Source organism: Rana temporaria, chromosome 4 (genome assembly GCF_905171775.1).
Source record: "Rana temporaria chromosome 4, aRanTem1.1, whole genome shotgun sequence".
Taxonomy (NCBI): domain Eukaryota; kingdom Metazoa; phylum Chordata; class Amphibia; order Anura; family Ranidae; genus Rana; species Rana temporaria.
The window spans coordinates 83,946,155-83,968,125 of record NC_053492.1 but is presented as its reverse complement, the minus strand read 5'-3'; the positions used below and the strand labels follow the sequence as shown (position 1 = coordinate 83,968,125).

General features: G+C 43.3%; 1 protein-coding gene across 1 annotated transcript in view; it reads left to right on the top strand.

Moving 5' to 3' along the window:
• The window catches only part of NBAS (NBAS subunit of NRZ tethering complex), a 975,710-nt gene that overhangs the window by 187,275 nt on the left and 766,464 nt on the right, over positions 1-21,971 (top strand). Inside the window, exons 15-16 of the mRNA XM_040348578.1 lie at positions 18,207-18,464; positions 21,343-21,468. Of these exons, the coding sequence (XP_040204512.1) occupies positions 18,207-18,464; positions 21,343-21,468 (384 nt within the window). The remainder of the gene's footprint in view (positions 1-18,206; positions 18,465-21,342; positions 21,469-21,971) is intronic.

Genomic DNA, 21,971 nt, shown 5'->3' with positions numbered 1-21,971 from the left:
AGTGCATAAAAATGCTATATAAAGTTTTATAAACACATTGTGCTTTTTAGCACATTTTATGTTTTGTGTTACATTTTAATGCATATAGCATTTTAAATCAGATTTTAATACATTTTTGATGCATGTTCTGGATATACCACATCACTGACTCCTAGCAGGCAATTGTGTATTCTGGACATGTGAGCACAAAACACATCAAAAACGCAAGACGGTGTTGCATTTTAAAACATTTTTGATGCATTTCCTTTACTTTCCATGGAAGGTTTTTTTTTTGTGTGCTTTTTTACACCGAATACTAAAGATGCTGCATGCAGAATTTTTCAAAACGCAGCACACATATATGAATCGGTACATAGGATTTCCAGGGAAATACATTCGATGCGCTTTTGTCATGCTGGAAATGTGCCTTCTAGCGAGGCAAAAGCACATAGATGTGAAAGGGCCAAACTTCAACATTGGATATCTCCATACAATGTATCGGATGACAATTTGAAGAATCAATTAAAATCACAAATTTAACAATACAGTATCATAGGCACGTGTCCCATCTGTCTATGCATCCCTTCTTCAGGATGTGGAAACCCCAAAAGGTAAATCCTATATTTTACAAAAGACATCACAATATGGACATGTCTAGAATGTATACAGCGATATACTAGGCACATGGATATTGTGATGACTCTTGTGTATTCTATAATTAAATTTGAGTTTTATATTTTTAACTTGCTGATGTTGACTACATTAATCCCCTTTGATTAAATTTGTTTCCTGCGATACTTATTATGTTTCCATTAATGTTGCCCACAGACTTGCATCTCTGAGGTCCAGCTTCTGTCCTCCTCTCACTTGATTAATGCCCAGAATCCGGGCTACTGATAAGGCAGTGCAGACAGTCCGCCTGGGCCCCATCAGTTCAAAAGAGAATCCCAGGCACCTGTTGAGCAGGAGGGTCAGCTGTACTGCCTTATTGCAGACACTGATTGTCTTCTATCTCGCCCTGTAGAGCTGCTGGCTTCTCTTCCGCTCCCTCCTCCCAGCTGTGCTGTAGTGCATCAGATCTAGCATCCATGTCCCCCATCCGCACCCCTTTTCCCTGCTGGTTTTCCAGCTTCCCTCCTCTCCCACCGGCATCTGCTGCAGGCACACAAGGTGATGTTTCAGGATTGAGAGCAGGGGAAGGGACTGGTAAATATGTCATATAATGATTTTAGTGTATTTTTAGCAAAAATATAATTTGATATTATCTGGAGTGTGGGGGGAGAGAGGCTGTCACATAAGCAGTATGGTGTCTCCCTGATTTCTAACAGCAGCCCTGCCCATCATCATTCAACCCATTTGCTGTGAGTGCAAGGCTTCTTTTACCCTTGGTGAGAATCAGCATGGCTCCCTGTACTCACAGTACAATGGTGATCTCTGCATCATTGTGGACCATTCCGTAAAGGAGACAAGGTGAATAGCACCAGAACTCGGTGTATAACAGAGAATGGAGGGGAAGGGTGAGTTGGAATTGGACTTTAACAAGAAGGCATAGATGGGTGCCAGAAGTAATAAATGGATCTGCACATACAGCAGTACTTTTTCGATATAGAAAGAAGATGTGGCGGTTGTAATGAGGAGGCATTGACTGTCTCAGAACCAACCACACAGCTGTCAGAGCTGTACTTGATTATTCACGAGACTGACTTAATGCATAACTAGAAGAGAAGAATTTAATTGGTTAGATATATATTGAAAGGCTCCATTGCATATATAAAGTTTTTTTTTTGTTAGAACAAAGAAATCTAGAATAAAAAGTTCAGCCTTAAATTTGAAGAATAGTAGACTCGCCTAATTGAATTGTCTTTAAAGTCAGCTTTACACTCTTCATTTTAATGGGCTTTAATATATAACAGAACTTCTGTGCAAATCAGTGTTTAAGCTGAGCTTGTGCCAAAACATTTGCCTATGTGGTTGCCTGCCAGTCAAGTAAAGCATTGCAGTCTTGATACAAAAAAAAAAATTGTAAATTTATGTAAATGTCAATGGAATGGTTGATTTGTCCCCTCCATGCCTATTTGGTTAGTGGAAAAAGCTCAGCATCTTTTGATTCAGTAGGTTTTGTTTAGCCTTGTGTTTCTTAGCTTGTTTATGGTTCAGGGTTTTTTATTGTTGCCTGTGTCCCCACAGGGGCATTTGTCCTCATTTATGCCGTGGGAACACACCAGGGAGTGAGTGGAAAGCTCTTAAAACTAATTAGAATTCCAATCTTTCACAAATCGGGTCAGGGGCAGTGCCAGGACAGTGTCATGCAGCGCCCAAGGCAAAGACGCCGAACCGCAGTCGGGGGGGCCTTACTGATGTGCACGCTTAGTGGATTCTACGTCCACCAGTCACTGCCACTGTCAATACTCCTGTAGCAGAAGGAAGGCCACTCCATCCCTACAATTAACCATTGTGCCAAGGGCAGCCGGCCCTCTTGCTTTCCCTTTGTCCTCATTCTAAACAATACCTTCTGTTTTAACGCAAGTCATTTCCTAGCTATGTTGTTTATATATGGTTTAATATTTTAAATGTATTACTTTGCTTTAGTATCCCCTAAAACAATCAGATGTTTTCATTTGGGTGTATGCCCCCTTGTTGAGATCTTGTGGTTCAGCTATTGCTCCCAACTGCCCCCATTTTACTGGTCATATGTCTTCATACCAGCTGTAAGACAGTGACATGTTCAGTGCTAAAAGAGCATGTGTTGAACTTGGGGTCCAGGGAAGAGTAAATCCGCATACGCCATCACAGAATATGGCAGACCACACCAGACACCCCAGCCAATTCATCCCCAGTAAAATATAAATTGGCCGCATTGAATTTTTTCAGCCAACAACTATTGTTCCTCCCCAGTACAAATACTACAGATGTTTGGTCGTTCTCCTGCATAATGCGGTTTGGTGGGGGAAGGCACCTTGGTTCCAAAAAAAATAATGAACACACAAGCTCTCAACATATAGGTATCCCAATGCAATGCCCAGCTGGTTTGGTCAAGTTCAGTAAATACAATTCAGGTGACTATTCTAAAAACACTGTAAAATGATTCAGTGGCTTTTAATACAATATGTAAGGGATCATGCACGCTATCAGTTTGGCTCATACAGAGTAAAAAATGACTGTTTTTCGGGTGTTAGAGAGGCACAGGGGCAGTGTACGACATGCTGTCGGCAGCCTGTTGACGGCTTGTCAAAATCAATAACAGGCTGCAATGCATGGCTGAAGGCTGCTCTGAGCAGTACGTTTATTTAGGGTAGTATGAGCTCAGGAACATATGTTCCAAACACAGGCATCCCTTGTTTAGGGCATATGTCCCTACATGCCCAAAACATGAGGTCCCAAAAATGCCGGATTTGCATGCTGTAGGAGCCCTAAGGGCAATAGATGTTCAACCACTTGCTGGCCACGCTATAGCCGAATTAAGGCTGCATTGTGGTCGGACAGTTCTGATAGGGTGTCATATGATTTCCTCCCGTGATCACGCCCGCAGTGCACTCTGTGATTACTGTGTTACTAAGACACGGCTGATCACATATCAGGGTAAAGGGCCAATCACAGCAGCATTTTACTACGTGTTCAGCTGTGTCCAATCACAGCTGATCTAAATGTAAACGCAAGCAGGTAATTTACATTAATTTCCTTATGCTGACAGCACAGGGAGAGGAGAGCCAATAACCAGCTTTAACTGGCTTGAGTAAAAGGGATATCTACACTGATATTCAGGGTCTAACAGTGCCCATCAGAGCAGCCTATCGGTGCCCTTCATTGCAGCCTCATCATTGCACATCAGTGAAGGAGAAAAATTACCTGTTTTCAAAAGTTTAACAAACTATAAAATCCCCTCCCCCACAATTTTTGGTATTTTTTCATTTGTTTAGCAAACAATAAAAAAAACAGTGGTGATTGGAGGTAGACCGATATGGGTTTTTCTCTGGCCGATGACGATATTTAGAAATTGGGGCGGCCGATAGTCAATATATGATGCCGGTTTTTGTGGCCGATATTTTAGGCCAATTTAAAAAAAAACAGAAAACAACAAAAAACAACCTCACCCACTCCACTCCTTCCTGCCTACTCCTGTCACTCTAGCACGCACTTGATGTCCTCAGTACAGATGGCACTAGTTGGCACTGGCAGGTGGCACTGGTTTGGAACTGGCAGGTGGCACTGGTTTGGAACTGACAGATGGCACAGGTTTGGAACTGACAGATGGCACTGGTTTGGCACTGGCAGGTGGCACTGATTGGCGGTGGTGCTGGCAGTGGCGGATGACACTGGCTGGCAGTGGTTGGCACTGGCGGGTGACACTGGCTAGCACTGGTGGGTGGCACTGACAGATGGCACTGATTGGCACTGGCTTGTGGCACTGATTGGTGGTGGCACTGACAGATGGCTCTGATTGGTGGCACTGATTGGTGGTGGCACTGATTGGTGGTGGCACTATCAGGTTTCACACTAAGCCAAGTGTAACTGTGTGAAACTAACATAGAGAGGAGAGAGAGGAGCTGTCAGCTCGAAGTCGGGGTGGGCGGGACCCAGCAGCTAAATTACACCAGCCAAAGATTGGACTGCTTTAAAAAGGGGGCAGGGCCACACACATAGCGGCCCACCCAGATGCCATCCCATTGACTGGTGTAATATAGCTGCTGGGTCCCGCCCACCCCCGACATCGAGCTGACCGCTCCTTTATATGTTGTCAGTTTCACACTCAGCGGGGCGCTTGATGCTGCCAGAGCCGCTGAGTGTGGAGAAGGGAGGAGGAACAGCGGTTAGTGTAAAATATCGGCCTAATTTTGATAATAATCGGCCGATGCCGATTTATCAAAAATGGACAAATATCGGCCGATATATATCGCTCTACCTCTAGTGGTGATTAAATACCAGCAAAATAAAGCTTTTGGTGGTATTTGTCTTAAAAAAATGATAAAAAATGAAAATTAGCCTGGGCAGGAAGGGGGTAAAAGTGCCCCGTAGGCATGTGGTTAAAGTTGTAATTTGTGAATGGTTCCTTTTTATTCCGCATTCCTTCCTAGTATACAGTTCTTGGGCTGCACTGGCTTGTATAAATTATATGTTTTATTGAACCAGCTAATGTAAATCCATAAATGTCAACATGGTAAGATGTGCACACAGCAAGATAAGAAGCCGACAGGGTTCCGTGTTTCACACAGTGCGCTTAATCATAGGTCTTCGGTATATCACTGCAGTGGATATGTGATTAAGCGCACAGTGAGATACATGCAAGCATGGTGAAGTGTAATGATGCTGCGTGCATGTCATCTTACACTCATGCCTCCATAGATATTAGTATGTCTTGTATCACTGAGAAACAACGTCCATGCACCTCGTTATTCACAACACGTGAAGTGTGTTTTCTGAAGTCCACAAGGGAAACATTTAGGACTGTTACTGATTAAAATTTTCGTGTTCGATTAATCTTTTTTAATCGATTAATCAACTAATTTCAATTAATTATAACGCACATACAGTTTTTACTTTTTTTTTTTTATTAAACTCTCCCCCCCATACTGTAATGTCCACATCTCCCCCCATACTGTAATGTCCACATCTCCCCCATAATGTCCACATCTCGCCCCATACTGTAATATCCACATCTCTCCCGTAATGTCCACATCTCGCCCCATACTGTAATGTCCACATCTCGCCCCATACTGTAATATCCACATCTCACCTGTAATGTCCACATCTCCCCCCCCCCATACTGTAATGTCCACACCTCCCCTGTAATGTCCACACCTCCCCTGTAATGTCCACATCTCCCCTGTAATGTCCACATCTCGCCCCATACTGTAATATCCACATCTCACCTGTAATGTCCACATCTCCCCCCCCCCCATACTGTAATGTCCACATCTCCCCTGTAATGTCCACATCTCGCCCCATACTGTAATATCCACATCTCCACCGTAATGTCCACATCTCGCCCCATACTGTAATATCCACATCTCCACCGTAATGTCCACATCTCGCCCCATACTGTAATATCCACATCTCCCCTGTAATGTCCACATCTCGCCCCATACTGTAATATCCACATCTCCCCCGTAATGTCCACATCTCCCCCGTAATGTCCACATCTCCCCCGTAATGTCCACATCTCCCCTGTAATGTCCACATCTCGCCCCATACTGTAATGTCCACATCTCCCCTGTAATGTCCACATCTCCCCTGTAATGTCCACATCTCCCCTGTAATGTCCACATCTCCCCCCCATACTGTAATGTCCACATCTCCCCCCCATACTGTAATGTCCACATCTCCCTGCTCAGGAAAGCACAGCAGGCAGCAGACCCGTCCGCAGACGACACAAGCAGGCGGGTGATGATGACGTTGCCACGCTGCTACTAGGCCGCCGCCGGGTGTACCAAGCTCGCCGCGGCTCCGGAGCTTGGCCGAAGCCGCGGCCTTTCCTATGGACGGGACCACGGAGCTCAATCCGCGGATCGTCCCGATCAAAATTATTTTGAACGATGAAAGAAATTTCCGCAGCCCTAGAAACAATGCAAACAAAAAGCTGTTACTAGGTTTTCGGTGTTGCCAATGAGCAGAGGAATTTCTAGTTCCTGTACACCATATGTGAGAGATCTAAGGCAAGGGCGTTCAACCTTTTGACCTTCCTTGACCACATTGGAAGAAGAGCAATTGTCTTGGGTCGCATATAAAATACACTAACAATAAGAATAGCTGATGAGTAGAAAATGTTGGGCAGATCACAAGTTAACGATCACTGATATAGATAATGTACCTATCGTAGTAATAAAATTTATTTTTTTGTATTTTTTTTTATTGTAAAAGAAAGCAACACAAAACTAGTGCGATATTTGACACTATTTTTGATAAACAAATGCAACTGGTTGGAGGGATGTTGTGGTAATTCTCATGATGCTTCCCGAATATTTTGTTTCAAATTTTGCCCTTTCTGGGCTTCATCCTTAAAAATAGTTACTCAAAAATATAGGTGCTGCCAAAAATTGATGACATTAATAGGGTTTGATTGTGAAGAGAAAAAATAATCGCCAAAGGCTGCAAAAAATTAGATTTTTTTTTTTTTTTTCATATACTTACCAGAAGTGGCTGTTACTAGGCAGATCTCCTAATCTGCCTCTTCCTTGTCCGTGGTGGGACTTCTTTCTTCTCCTTGTTGCTCTGCCTCTTGGGAAATGGGAAGCGGTGTCGTCTGGGACCTTGTGTGTGTTCCAGGAGACATCCGTCCATTCACATAGCGCTGCGTGGCTTGCGCATGCGCAGTAGGGAATCGGTCAATAAAGCCGCAACACTTCACTTCCTGATTCCCTCACGGAGGATGGCGGTCGGGCAGCCGAGACCCGAGCTTCGGCTGCCGACAATCGCGGGTACCCTGGACAGGTAAGTGTCCTTAATAAAAGTCAGCAGCTACAGTGTTTGTAGCTGCTGACTTTTATTTTATTTATTTTTTAAGCCGGACCTCCACTTCAAGTACATTTTCAATTTGGTTTTAGACTGCATTCATATCCGTCTTGGGCCGCAGGTAGGAAACTCCTGATCCAATGTCTCTGCTGGGGTTTCCTTGTGTATTCTCTGCTCTATAGAATTGGCACTGCTTCTTGTCTGCACAATTATTTCCTTTTCTGAGCCATTTTAGGATTGTATTTTTCTTTTTTAGGTTGGCAAAAAAAAGGCAACTCGGGTCAATCATCTGCATTTGTATATTTCAGGGGCTCGCTGTGAGATCTGTGCACTTGAGTCCTAGCTATGTCCACCCAGGATCTTACTCGCCTTTTCTATTTTAAAGAAGAATTCCTGGCATTTTGTACATGGTTACATTGGTCCAGTTTAGACCAATGTATTTTAACTATGCATATACCAAATCAGTTGGATGCCACTAGAAAAGGGATAGGCAACCTTTCAGAGGTTGGGGGGGGGGGGGGGGTGACTAGGCGGTGCCCATAAAAATGAAAACGACATGCTCCCAATAAAAAGACAGCATGGTGTGTCGCAGTAGTGTTCTCTGCCCCCCTTCACATCATCCCCCACTGTAGGATCCTTTGCCCACCCCTCATAGCAGTGTCTGTTGTCTTCTTCAGATCACCCGCCCACTATAGTATCCTCTGCCCCCCAACGCCTACAGTAGTGTTATGTACCCCCCCCCCCCCAGAGCATATACCTATGCATATACCAGTATCCTCTATGCCCCCCTTCACCTTTACCTCCCCTCTGTAGTGTCCTCTGCCCCCTCCCAGTAGTCTTGTACCCCCTCAAAGCAGGATCCTCTGCCCCCTTCACATCATGCTCTCTGCCACCTCCCCCCACAGTAGTGTCCTGTACCCCCCAATGCTGTGTCCTCTGCCCCTTTACATCACCCCCCCCCCCACTGTAGTGTCCTCTGCTCCCTTCTTCCCCAGTACTGTCATGTACCCCACCCAAGAGTATCTTCTTATTTCCCTTACATCACCCCATCCCAATCTAGTGTCCTCTAACTCTCTATAGCAATGCTCTATCCTTCTCAAAGGGTCCCTGAGAGCAGTGTTCTCTGCCTCCCCATCCCCAAAGTAATGTCCTCTGTCCCTTTCTCATCACAATCCCCCCCCCCCCACATACACACACTTTAGTGTCTCCTTTCCCCCCTCCAACAGTGTCTCTTCTGTCCCCTTCAGAGCACACCGCCCCCCCCCATACACACAGCGCTGTGCAGTGTATGTCCAGCAGAAAGGAGATCGGGTGATGGCATAGTGCAGGTGGAAGGCGGGTGCAAAAGCTGCTGGAGTTCATAATAACATGCTGCGATTGGTTGCTAGGATCGTCTAGAAACCAATCACTGAGCAGCTCCTGTCCCTGCCCTTTATCCAGCACTATGTTGCCTCCCACTCTCTGCTCTGCAATTAATAGGAGAGTGGCAGAGGCTGGGGAGAGGCAGAGACAGGGTCACAATCCACCTGTCGCCTCCCTGCCACGAAATGGTCAATCACGATCGACGGCTTACCGACCCCTCTGTTCTAGAAGCTGGAAATCAATGTAGTAGATGACTCTATTGCAGTGATCTCTATTAGCTTTCAGGTCCCATGCCGACCAGCTGCCCTGCTGCATTGTTAACACGGGAGGTTGGCCCGTTGGCACAGATGCCATTCGAAGAATGCTTTGCATTTTTCTCAATGAATGCAGCCCATTCTCTGACTGGGCAAAGTGGAGGGGCAGGGTGGTGATGTCATGTTCTCCATCGGTTTCTTCAGTGATATAGTATACTGACAGGTCACTTGGGTATAGAGGGTTCTGCAAGACATTGATGGGTTTTTGCACTGGCAGGTCGCATGGTATGGAGGTTTCAGCAAGTCTTTCATGGGTTTTTACACCGACAGGTCACAGGGAAATAAATAAAGGGTGGGCTGAGCTGTATGAGTGTGGTGGATTGTTTTTCTGATTGGTCACATTGAGGTTTCTGTATCAGCTGGAGAGTTAAACTGGGCAAGACATGGGCAAACGTGCAGCATAAATTGTAGACATCCATTGTATTTTACATGACACTGTCCTTGAATCAGCCAGGAAAGAAGATGCCAAACCTTGATGCCAGAATAAAAATAATAAATACCTGTAGCTGTTGCACTCATTGTGACTGGCTGGTACCTTGTTACATGTTACACCCCAAATATGAGTGCAACATGGTATAAATGGTGGGCTTAATCTTAAGACCTCATTCACACAGAGCGTAGTAAAGCGTAAACCCATAGAGGGCCATGTTTACCAGCATGGGGATACACAGGTGTTATGTGCAACCTCATGCAGGCAGTCCAATTGATGTCAATTGGGACATTGCGGCTGTACGGACACAGACACTGGTCCCAATATGACATCCATGTGGTTGTGGGTGCACAGCCCTGAATGCAAACTGGGTGCATGAGGCCTTCAGGGTGCAGGGCTGTAATCCTCAACCTGACTTTACTACTTAGTAAGTCATTGACTTGAAACCAGCATGCAACTAGAACATTTTCAAAAGTTTTAACTTATGTCTTACATCATGGATGCTCAACCTATGGCCCTCCAGCTGTTGCGGAACTTCAAGTCCCATCATGCCTCTGCCTTTGGGAGTCATGCTTGTAACTGTCAGCCTCACAATGCTTCATGGTACTTGTAGTTCCGCAACAGTCAACAGCCACAGGTTGGGCACCCATGTCTTTTTTTTTTTTTTTTTTTTAACAACAAGGTTGGTCTTTATTAAGGCAAAAGTGGTACAACACAGGGTACAAGGTATAAAGTACAAAGCAATATCATAAGCAGACATGAGACCCAGGAATCACAGACATAAAAGAACCTACTGTAAGTCAAAGCTTAAGCACAGTTCAATGAAGCATATTTACCATAAGTAATATCAATGAAGTGACCCAGGGGAGGGGGGGGGGCAGGAGAGAGGGGGAGACGGGGGGGAGGGCAGGAGACGGGGGGAGGGCAGGAGGGAGGGGGAGACGGGGGGGAGGAGCCAGTAAGGGCAACAGGGCACCAGCCAGGCATGATCAAAGAGGATTCATCCATGATCACCATAACCGCTCAAACTTCCATGGGCATCCCCTGTTCATGTAAGTCATTTTATTCAAGGGGGAGAACAGCATTAACTGCATCCATCCACGCACCCACCGTAGGAGGGGCCCTAGAGGTCCATTTCAGTAGAATCGCCTTCTTAGCATAGAAAAATAACAGAGACAGCAACAGCTTGACATACCGAGGTCTTGTGTCTATTCACTAACCTGTAACAGGCATGTAAGACATGGGTGCCCATGGTGCTCCTGGGGGTAAAGGACGATGGGCACCCATGTCTTACATGCCTGTTTCAGGTTAGTGAATAGACACAATGGCAGCTACCACATGGCTATACATGCAGGTACTGTACATTTTTATGTAAACGCCAACCTTAACATTTGGTTATTTACTCCCTTTTGGTCTGTTCAATATTCTATTGAATGCAATTTGTTACAGTATATTTGTTTAATAGGTGCACAAAAAAAGTTAACCCTGCAGAAAAAAAATCCAAGTTCCTTTGCACTTTTGAGTGTCATCTCAAGAAATGTAATTAGCTCTGCTCAGGTTGCCTCCATAAACTGCAGACCACCTTATGGAGAGGGGAAGGAGGTGTTCTGTAGTCCTGTTCTACACTGCCCCTCTGTAGGTACAGTACAGTTAGTGAGCATTGTCACACAGGGACAATAAATATGTTGCTGGCAGGATTGCCTGATGGAAATAAAACCTGAAAAGAAAATAAATAAAGTAATATAGCCATCACATTCAAGGACTGGTTAACTACAATATATTGTTTTTTTTTCTTGGGTTTAGATGCACTCTAAAAAATCAGCAATGGTAAGACTCTCTCTTTGTCCTTCAGTTTGCAGCAGCAAAGCAGAGCCATAAATTGGGTAACAAGGGTGAGAGGGGGTAAGATACAAGAACAAGACATTTGGTGTTCTCCTTAAAGGGTTACCTCCATATATCTCTGGTCTATGATACTAATCGCATTCTTCTTTCTTATTCCATCTCTCAAACATTTATGTACAGGATATCCTTCCCTAGCCAGTGGTTCTAAATTCATTACACTTTCCTTCATGTGACACAAGGCTCCACTGCAATAAACCACATGTGCTGCTGTAACTGCGTCTTCCGCAAATGCGGTTTTCTACATTTAATAGAAATTGTAATGTTCCCCCCAGCACCAGTCTTCTATCCTGTGTCACGGATCAGGGACACATAGCATTTCACAAGTAATTGAGCTGTACACCGGAGACCTTTCTTCCAAGTCATTAATGTAGGATTAGACACATGATATTTGGGGTAGCGGTAGGAGAGCTGCCACTTGCTTACTGAGAGCTGTATTTACTCGTCTGTGAGAGAGATATAGCTCTTCCTGGACAAGTGTGTGGGCAGAAAATGACATTATATAAAATAAAAAAAAAGTGAGAATGAATATTGAATGAAATTATTAAAAGGTCTGTGTAGGTAAAATACAAATGTTGTTTGCTATAAATTTGAAATATGACATTTTTTACTGAAAGGAGCAACACAGCCTGCCTACTAAATGGCTTTTGATATTGCCAGTCTGCACTTGGCTGCCCTAAGCCAAATCCATATGTTATAAATAGCACTGAACTTTTCATAGTGCAACCCCCCCCCCCCCCTCCAACATTATGGAATGTGAGAACTAGCCCCAACCAGTGGTATTGTGTAGAGTCTGATAAATATGGAAGCAGTGGATTATGTAACAGAAAAGTGTATAGGCCCCAAGGGGGCAGTGAGCAGAGTTTTAAGGTGCAAAAAAAATCAGACTCAATTATACTTGGGCTGTTACTGATCAAAATTTTTCTGTTCGATTAATCGTTTTTTTTTAAATCGATTAATCGACTAATTTCGATTAATTATAACGCACATACAGATCCAACTACTTTTAGCTGATCTCCTTGCAGGCTGATTCCCAGTGCAGCTACCAACCACTGGAAAAATGGATAGCAGGATACAAAAATACACACAAAGTCAGCGCTCGATGGGAATACCATTAAAACTTTTATAGTCTTCAAGTGGGTAACCAAATTAATATAGCACTGGAGATAAAATCGATGTAGCTACATAAACTGTAAAAATGGTGCGAGTAATACTAAAGGGTAGCAAAAGCAGTCATAAAAACATGTAGCTAAGTATGATACTGGCATAAAAATGTGTACAACGATACCACTGCTGAATCCAGATGAGGAGAGGTTAACATCAGTCCGTCGGCATGTAGATGTCCCGTGAAGGGAACTATCACAACTCCTAGTGGATGGCTGTAGAATCCCAGGTTGATAGAGGGAAGTGTAACAGCCCTTGCGTGTGGCAGATAGTAAGGTCCCGCCGGCATGCAGATATGAAGGCACAGCAAAGGAGCCCTTCAGATGGACACGGCAAGCCCCACCTGTGTCCGTGACGTTACCGGATCTCCGACGGAACTCCCTGAAGGCCCAGAAGCCGGCGGAGAGGTGAGTACCAATCAAAAGATTTTGATCGATCAAAAAAATTAAAGATTAATCGATTAATTAAAAGTTAATTTGCACAGCCCTAAATTATACAAAAAATACAAAATTTATTGATACATAAACAGTATAAAACTACTTGTACAATTAAGGCTATAGATAGCCCAATGGTCATATTACAAAATAATGGTTGTCTGTACATGTTTCATGGGCTTTTGTAGGACCTTTATTTTAAAACATTACCAACTGTTAAATGGTCACGATTCCAGATACTCCCTAAGAGGTCCAATGGAGGGACGTCTGTGCCACAAGAGGAAAAGGAAAACGGTTGCCCTATACTGTAGTTACACCTTTTATTTCAAGTTTTGGCAAATCGATCAATCAATATTTAATCTTTCCCCATAAGAGGACTTCATCCATTACCAGCATACTTCAAGGTGCTTGTACCCTCCAAGCATTTCCTTTATTTCACTTTGCCACCATTGCTTGACTCAGTGTCTGAGAATGCCACCATATACCCAGGGAGGATCAAAGAAATTTGATCTGCCCCAGGAGATTAAGCCTTTTTGGGAAATGAGTATTGAGCCTCACCAACAGCAGGCCAAGTGGCCACAGCCTTAAAGGGGGTTGTAAAGGTAAAAAAATGTTTCCCTAATTAGCTTCCTTTACCTTAGTGCAGTCCTCCTTTACCTACCTCATCCTTCAATTTTGCTTTTAAATGTCCTTATTTCTTCTGAGAAATCCTCACTTCCTGTTCTTCTGTCTGTAACTCCACACAGTAATGCAAGGCTTTCTCCCTGGTGTGGAGAAAGCCTCCTGAGGGGGCGAGCAGGAGGGTCAGGACACTCTCCACTTTGCAGATAGAGAAAGGAGCTGTGTGTTAGTGGGCGTCCTGACACTCCTGCTCGCCCCCTCAAGAGGCTTTCTTAAAAAGCTACTTTTTCCTCCGTTTAGGCAAATATAGTTCTTCATATTTTTGGTAATAAAATCGCAATAAGCGTATATTGATTGGTTAGCACAAAAGTTATAGGGCCGGATCCACAGATAATTAGATGGGCGCAGCGTACCAGAGATACGCTACGCCGCCGTACCTTACCTGGCGGATCTTCGAATCCTCAGAATTTGCGCCTTAAGTTACGGCGGTGTAGTGTATTTCTGGCGGCGGAATTCAAATCGGTGGGTAGGGGGCGTGGTTCATTTAAATGAAGCGCGTCCCCGCGCCGAATGAACTGCACATGCGTCTTTCCGAAATTTCCTGCCGTGCATTGCGCTAAATGACGTCGCTAGGACGTCATTTTTTTAACTTGGACGTGAGTTACGTCCATCCCTATTCACAGACTTGCGCAAAAAAAGTAAAAATTTCAAATTTCGACGCGGGAACGACGGCCATACTTAACATGGCAAGTCTATCTATAAACCGCAAAATACCAGCTTTAACTATACGCCGGAAAAAGCCGACTACAGACGACGTTAGAAAATATTAGAAAACCGCGCGTACGTTCGTGGATCGGCGTAAATCGCTAATTTGCATACCCGATGCGGAAAACTACGCAAACTCCACCCAGCGGGCGCCAAAGTATTGCATCAAAGATCTGAAGGCGTACGAAGCCGTACGCCTGTCGGATCTTACCCAGATGCCGTCGTATCTTGGTTTGAGGATTCAAACTAAAGATACGACGCGGGAAATTTGAAAGTACGCCAGCGTATCAGTAGATACGCCGGCGTACTTGCTCTGGGGATCTGCCCCATAGCGTCTACATAAAAGGGGAAAGATTTATGGCATTTTTATTATTATTTATTTTTTACTAGTAATGACGATGATCAGCGATTTATTTTTATTTATTTTTTTCATCGGGACTGCAATATTATGGCGGACAGATCGGACACTTTTGACACATTTTTTGGACCAGAGATATTTATACAGCGATCAGTGCTATAAAAATACACTGATTACTGTGTAAGTATCACTGGCAGGGGAGTGGTTAACACTAGGGGGCGATCAAGGCGTTAAACGTCTCCCCTCGTGTGTGTTCCAACTGTAGGGGGATGGGAGTGACTAGAGGAGATTACAGATCGTTGTTCCTAGCTAGTAGGAACACACAATCTTTCTCTCTTCATAGAACAGGGATTTGTTTGACGCCCCTGTTCTGGCTCTCGTGTCCGCGATCGCAAATAATCGCAACCGCCGGCCACGTGCATCAGAACCCCTGCAGTGCAGCAGTGCGCGCCTGCTATCCCACTTAAAAGAGCCGACATACAGCTATGATGGTTCGCGACCTGCTACAGTATAATGACAGCGGCTGGTCGGCAAGTGGTTAAAGGATAAGGATTCACTTTTACATTTTTTTTGCAGGTAAAAAAAATATGCATTTATTTATTTATTTTTGTTTGGGACCTGTAAAGCATTGCACCCACGATCAGCAGATCATGGGTGTAATGACACGGTCCTGAAGCTGTCTGTCTGTACCTCCGATACTGGCAGGCAATTACACTCTGACAGGAAGCTCGGTGAACTACCAAGAGCAATCAATAGCACTCTGGTAATTAATTAAGAACTACAAGTTAACGGCCGCAAAAGCTGAATGATGCGCTTTTTTTTTCTTTTTTTTAGTTTGTGACAGGTAGCGGAGGGAGGAGGTTCCCTACTAGGTGTCAAAACGGGGATTCGGATTGGGTTGTGTAGGGGTAAGGGAAATTGTAACATGTTACACCCTGAATATGGGTGTAACATGTTACAAAAGGTTAACTTATCTTTTAATTTAAGCTCAACCTTTTTCTAAGTAAGGAATCGATGGGCTTCCAGTATGTTTGGTTTCAGATGCAGTTTATGCATTGATTTACCATCCACATGCAGTTTAATTCTTCAATAAGACGCAGAAGTTGAATAGAATGCAAGTTTACTCAATTGAAATCACGTTTGGATTTCTTCAGGACTTGTTGCATATTGTTTCAAGAAGAGGTCAACATGTTTTAAATCTTGCACTACAATCTAGTCAATAAATGGTTTCACTCCACACTTCTCATCATTTTGTTTAAGGGTAACACATTACAACACTATGCAACGTGTTTCAAAGTGTTAGTTAACCCGCAAAGTAAATTTAGTTATAGCTGGAGTGTTATGGAATGAACTGCGTCTTGGCTTCTTATATGTCTTGGGGTTACCTCAGGGGAGAGGAGACAGATCATGTGTTCATGCCAAGTATGAACACCAATCGGTCTCCTCCTCTAGTCAGTCAGCCCCCCCCCCCACCCCACAGTTAGAACACATATTGGGGAACACAGTTAACCCCTTGATCGCCCCCTAGTGTTAACCCCTTCCCTGCCAGTGACATTTATACAGTAATCAGTGCATTTTTATAGCTGTATAAGTGTCAATGGTCTCAAAAATGTGTTAAGTGTCCGCTGCAATATCGCAGTCCCGATAAAAAATCACTGATCGCCGCCATTACTAGTAAAAACATAATAATAATAAAAATGCCATAAATCTATCCCCTATTTTGTAGACACTATAACTTTTGCACAGACCAATCAATATACACTTATTGCGATTTTTATTACCAACAATATGTAGAAGAATACATATTTGTCTAAACTGAGGAAAAAAAGTAGCTTTTAAAAAAAAAAAAAAAAATGTGACCAGGCTTCTTGACTGACAAGAACATAGTGCACACCGCAGAGCTGCTCGTGAAGAATTATAGATCACCAGAATGACCATTTCCTCTTGGGGTGGGATCATACATGCCGCAATCACAGCAGGGGATCCAGTGCGTCTCTGTTACCGATCAAGTGTAAATCAGGTCTGAAATTTTGCCTGAATTTGCACCTAAATTGGAACCAAAACCTCCATTGAGAGTCGGAGCACACTCTCTTGTCATGCGAATTGGATGTGGGGAAAACTGCATCCAATTTGCATATATGTGAACCCAGCCTTAGGCCATATTATAGCTGAACTCCAGGCAGATATAAAATACACAGGTGAATGCAGTTCTGTATTCATTACACACTATTTAATCTTGAATTAATACCTGACTATGACTTTGTATTAGCCTTTAGCAATCCCCTATACAGCAGAACTAGGAGGAGGAGAGGCAGGTCTAGGAACAAATCAGGTGTGCTACATGCAAACTTGCTTATAATTGGATAGAGCAGAGAAATAATCCCATCAATCATCTCCTATTCCTTCAATGTCCAGTTAGCAGGTGACGGGTAGACAGAGGACACTTCCCTGTGTTTTATTTTGTTTGTTGAAAAAATACATATCTGGTAATTCTGCCAGAAATCTAGTCATTTCATTACTTTCAGCAAAACGCAAACCGTGTTTTTAGCCCAGTTCTCCTCTGCTGGACAACAGAAGTCACCTATCCATGCCACTCGCTCTTTCCTTATGCGGTTGCCTAGACTCCCAAAAGCCTACCTATAGACTTTGCATAGAGAAAGGACTCTGTAGTTCTGGGATTTGGGGGGGGGGGGGCTTTTATCAAGTGCAACTGATACCCCAGCATCTGCCCTTGCCAGAATTTTACAAGCAAGGCGATATCACAGGGTGTAGGGAGAGTGGTTTCTTTCTATACCATAAAGTTAAAGAAAAGGACAAAACTGGAACATGTTCTAGAAAAGGATTGAGATATTTGAGAGTAAATTTAGTACATGCTTATACAGTACAAATCCTTTTATCTACAAGATATGTTATTGAGATGAGGAGAGAGGGAGGTGTTCTGTAGTCCAGCAGATTATAAGGTAGGCAGGGTTCATACCAATGCTTAGGATTTCAATGTAGCAGAGGAAGTTAGGAGCTCACTGGATTTCTAGAGATAAACAGGAACTTTTCTGTACTTGAGGCATTTTTAACCATTCCAGCACCGGGAGAATTTAAACCCCTTCCTGACCAGGCCATTTTTTGCGATACGGCAATGCATCGCTTTAACTGAGCGCTGTACGGTCATCTCTGTGGATTTTATTTTTTGCGCTATAAACAAAATAATAGCGACAATTTAAAAAAAGGCATATGTTGTACTTTTTTGCTATAATAAATGTTGGTACCATCCTCGGTTTTGACTGTGAAACATTGTGGAAAACTGGAAAATCTTTACCAAAAATTTCTTATAGTGTGTACCCAGCTTTAGACAAATTGATCAGATGTATATATATATTTTTTTTTTTTTTGACAGGTGTCCTTAGGCGTGATATAATATAATTTGTGTTTGTCTTTAGTGCGAAGTGAAACTGGTCCCCAAAAGGTCCCGATTGGAGAGCAGAACAGGAGAAGATGATTATGGCGATGAAGATTCCGACTGCGATGAGGAGATGTCTGCTAAAGCTAGATACTTTGCTTATATAAAACAGGGGCTTTACTTTGTCACAGAGATGGAGCGCTTTGCCCCTCCTCGCAAACGTCCTCGCACCATCACTAAAACATATCGCCTCGTGAGTCTGAGGTCGACGACTCCAGAGGAGCTCTACCAGAGAAAGGTGAGATATGTTACTCCAAAGAAAGAACTTCCAAATTAACATTTCATATTTGCAAATTGTTGTAGGTCATTCATGGAGAGGTATTGGTATTGATGTGGAGCAAGTTTCCTGAAATGACCATATGAGGTGCAGCAAATCTGCTTTGATGAGTAATTCTATCAAAGTGGAATTTATGATTATTTGTTAGTGACCATTAACATTTTCTTCAGTGGTGTTTTTATATTATATGAGCAGATGTTTCTGGTGCAACAAGAGCTCTAGTTGTCCTCTTTGAGGTCCTTCATGGCATTCAGAACTAGATCTGGCAACATACGTCTAGTTGAAAAGTTCATACATCGTCTCTTTTATAAGTCCTATTGTTATGGAATATTAGACTTCATTGAAATGTAATGGAGTACCTAGAGAATGATTGGGGTCACCTGGATACTCATTAAAGGGTTTGTTAACCCATTTATATAAAACTCTGCCAACCCCTCTATTAGACACTATGGGCCAGATCCACATAGATCGGCACCGGCGCAGCGTATCTAAGATACGCTATGCCGCCGTAACTTACTTGGCTTTGTTTCAAATCCACAACGAATTTGCGCCATAATTTACAGCAGTAGTGTATCTCTGGCGGCGGAATTCAAATCGGCGATTAGGGGGCGTGATTCATTTAAATGAAGCGCGTACCCGCGCCGAATGAACTTCGCATGCTCCGTTTCGAAATTTCCCGCCGTGCATTGCGCGAAATGACGTCACAAGGACGTAATTTTTTAAACTTAGACGTGACTTACGTCCATCCCGATTCACGGACGACTTGCGCAAAAAAAATCAAATTTCGACGTGGGAACGACGGCCATACTTAACATGGCAAGTCTAACTATACGCCGCAAAATTCCAGCTTTAACTATACGCCGGAAAAAGCCGACTAGAGACGACGTAAGAGAATGCGACGGCCGCGCGTACGTTCGTGGATCGTCGGAAATAGCTAATTTGCATACCCGACGCGAGCTCCACCCAGCGGACGCCGAAGTATTGCATCTACGATCCGAAGGCGTACGAAGCCGTACGCCTGTCGGATCAAACCCAGATGCCGTTGTATCTTGGTTTGAGGATTCAAACTAAAGATACGACGCAGGAAATTTGAAAGTACGCCGGCGTATCCTCACTGTGGATCTGGCCCTATGTCAGAAGTTTTAGAAAACGAGTGTTCTAAATACCTAATTTGAGCTGTCTTCAGGCTGGTCACATTACAGCTCCGATGGATTGCTTCTATGGGAGTGGCTGTGATCTCCCTCTGATGTCAGCCAGGGAGATCATGTGGCTGCTCATCTCCTCCACAGAAGCTCTGTATCGTAGCTGTAAAGCAGCAGCGAGCCACATGACTGGCCTGAAGACAGCTCAAATTTGGTATTTAGAACACTTGTTTTTCAAAACAAATGACATAGTGTGCTATGCCAGCCTCTAATAGAGAGGCTGACAGTGACAATTTTAGGATTTTAATTTACAAGAATAGCGGCGGAGGTGCAGAGCTGGGCCGGAGACACAAAGAGGAAGATGACGGGCAGGAAGGTGGGGATGAGGGGGAGAGAGAAGAGAGCAGAGGGGACAGGTATGTATGATGCAGGGATGTACTCTGACCACGGTGATCAGGGCGAAATAGCCCTGATTTTCGTGGTCCATGCAGAGAGGACATACAGAAAGTGCCAGGTTCATTTTTTTTTTTTTTTTTTTTAGTTTAGAGAGGGGGAGGGGGGGCTGATTACACAGCACAAGCACTGTGCTGTAGAATCTGTTAAAGGGACCAGGAGCTGTATTTTTCTTTTTGTTGGGTTAACAAACACTTTAAGTTGACCTTACACCAGATCAGGATGTTCTGAATTTCATATATTATTTATAGACCACTCCTTTGGTAAAATGTTGTTTATGCTATGACCATAGCACCTGTATTTTTTATTTTTTTTGTAATTCCTTTATTTTGTTTTCAAAAATTGCCAAATTACAAAATTCAAGAAGAAAAAAGTTGTCCAGAGTTTACAGCAGTGTCAAAATTAAAGGAAAAGACCAATATCCATGCCAGACAATGCAAAATATTGAAGTGTTGTTTAATGGATTTGCATAAATAGTCGTTTTCCAAAAGCAACTGGTACAAAACAGAATAAAAGAACCGTTGTAAGGACACTAGTAAGATCTAAGCCTAGTATACACGGGCCAAATGTCAGCTGGCTTTGGCCGACATTTGGTTGTGTGTATGGCAGCTGGTCCAATAAAAGCCGGTCAACTGTCTCCCAATCAGTGCTCTCATTGACGGGAGTATTCCGGCGGAGGGGCCTTAGCTTCTTTCGAAGGGTCATGACCAAAGAAGGCCTGCTGACCGTCTCTCCCAATCGGCACTCTCAGCCAATGGACGGGAGTGTTCTGGTGGGGGTGCGCTCCCCATGTCAGAACACAATAGCTTTGTAGGGGAGAGCATTGTATTAACATCTGATTGTTAGTACAGCGGCTCCAACCTGAAAACGAGTAGTGTGTACAAGGCTTTAGCATACGCCGAGATTTGTCATATTCCATAACAGGTTGAATCAGAAAACACAATGAGGCATGGCCAAAGAGAACACATAGTAGGAAAAATACCAGACCTGTGGAAATGACTAAAGTGAGGTGCTACGTCACGCTTGTACTTAATACATTCTTTGTATTTCTGCAGTACGAAACCAAAAAAATTAAATGAAAAAATATAGGTCTAGCTGATCTTGCATAATCCAGTTTCTGTAGTAGAATGACTATTTATTTTTTTGGTAGAAAACTTTGGTTGTGTTATCCATTGTCTTAAAGTGAAAATGTTTTGAATAATTATTAAAACACATAACTGATGCAAATATTTCTCTCATTGTAGATTGATAATGAAGAGTATGGAGAAGCTTTGTCTTTGGCTCATGCCTATGGTCTGGACACGGATCTGGTCTACCAGAGACAATGGAGGAAGTCTACTGTTAATATAGCTACTATCCAGGACTATTTGGTATGTCTGGGGTTTTGTAAAGCAGAATATTCAACATTTCAATGTAACTTTGGATAGACAGGGAAAGAGAATTCTAATGTCACAATAAGGTGACAATCTATAAATATCAGTATGAACCTGTCCATAAAACGTATCCTGACAGCTGTGTCATGCTTGAATGACTTTATTGTGAAAGTGTACCAGGCACCCCTCTGTACATCTCCTCTTTTTCTTTCTCTTCTGTTTCCTAATAGGTGTCATAGAATGTTTAATACTGTGACATTATCTGACAATGAGTGCCACTAATGATCAGCAGAGAGTATAATTCAGTAGAGACTAGCTCAAATGTCATTAACATAACTTGACTCAATACTCTGAGCAGCCCAAATGATAAAAACAACATTTTTTTTAAATCCTTTATTTAAAGCGAGCACATCTGTTTATTTACTAGTATTCACTTTGCAAAGTGAACATCCTTTACTCCTTTAGTAAATCAACCCCAGTGTGCTGTCACTTTGTTGCTT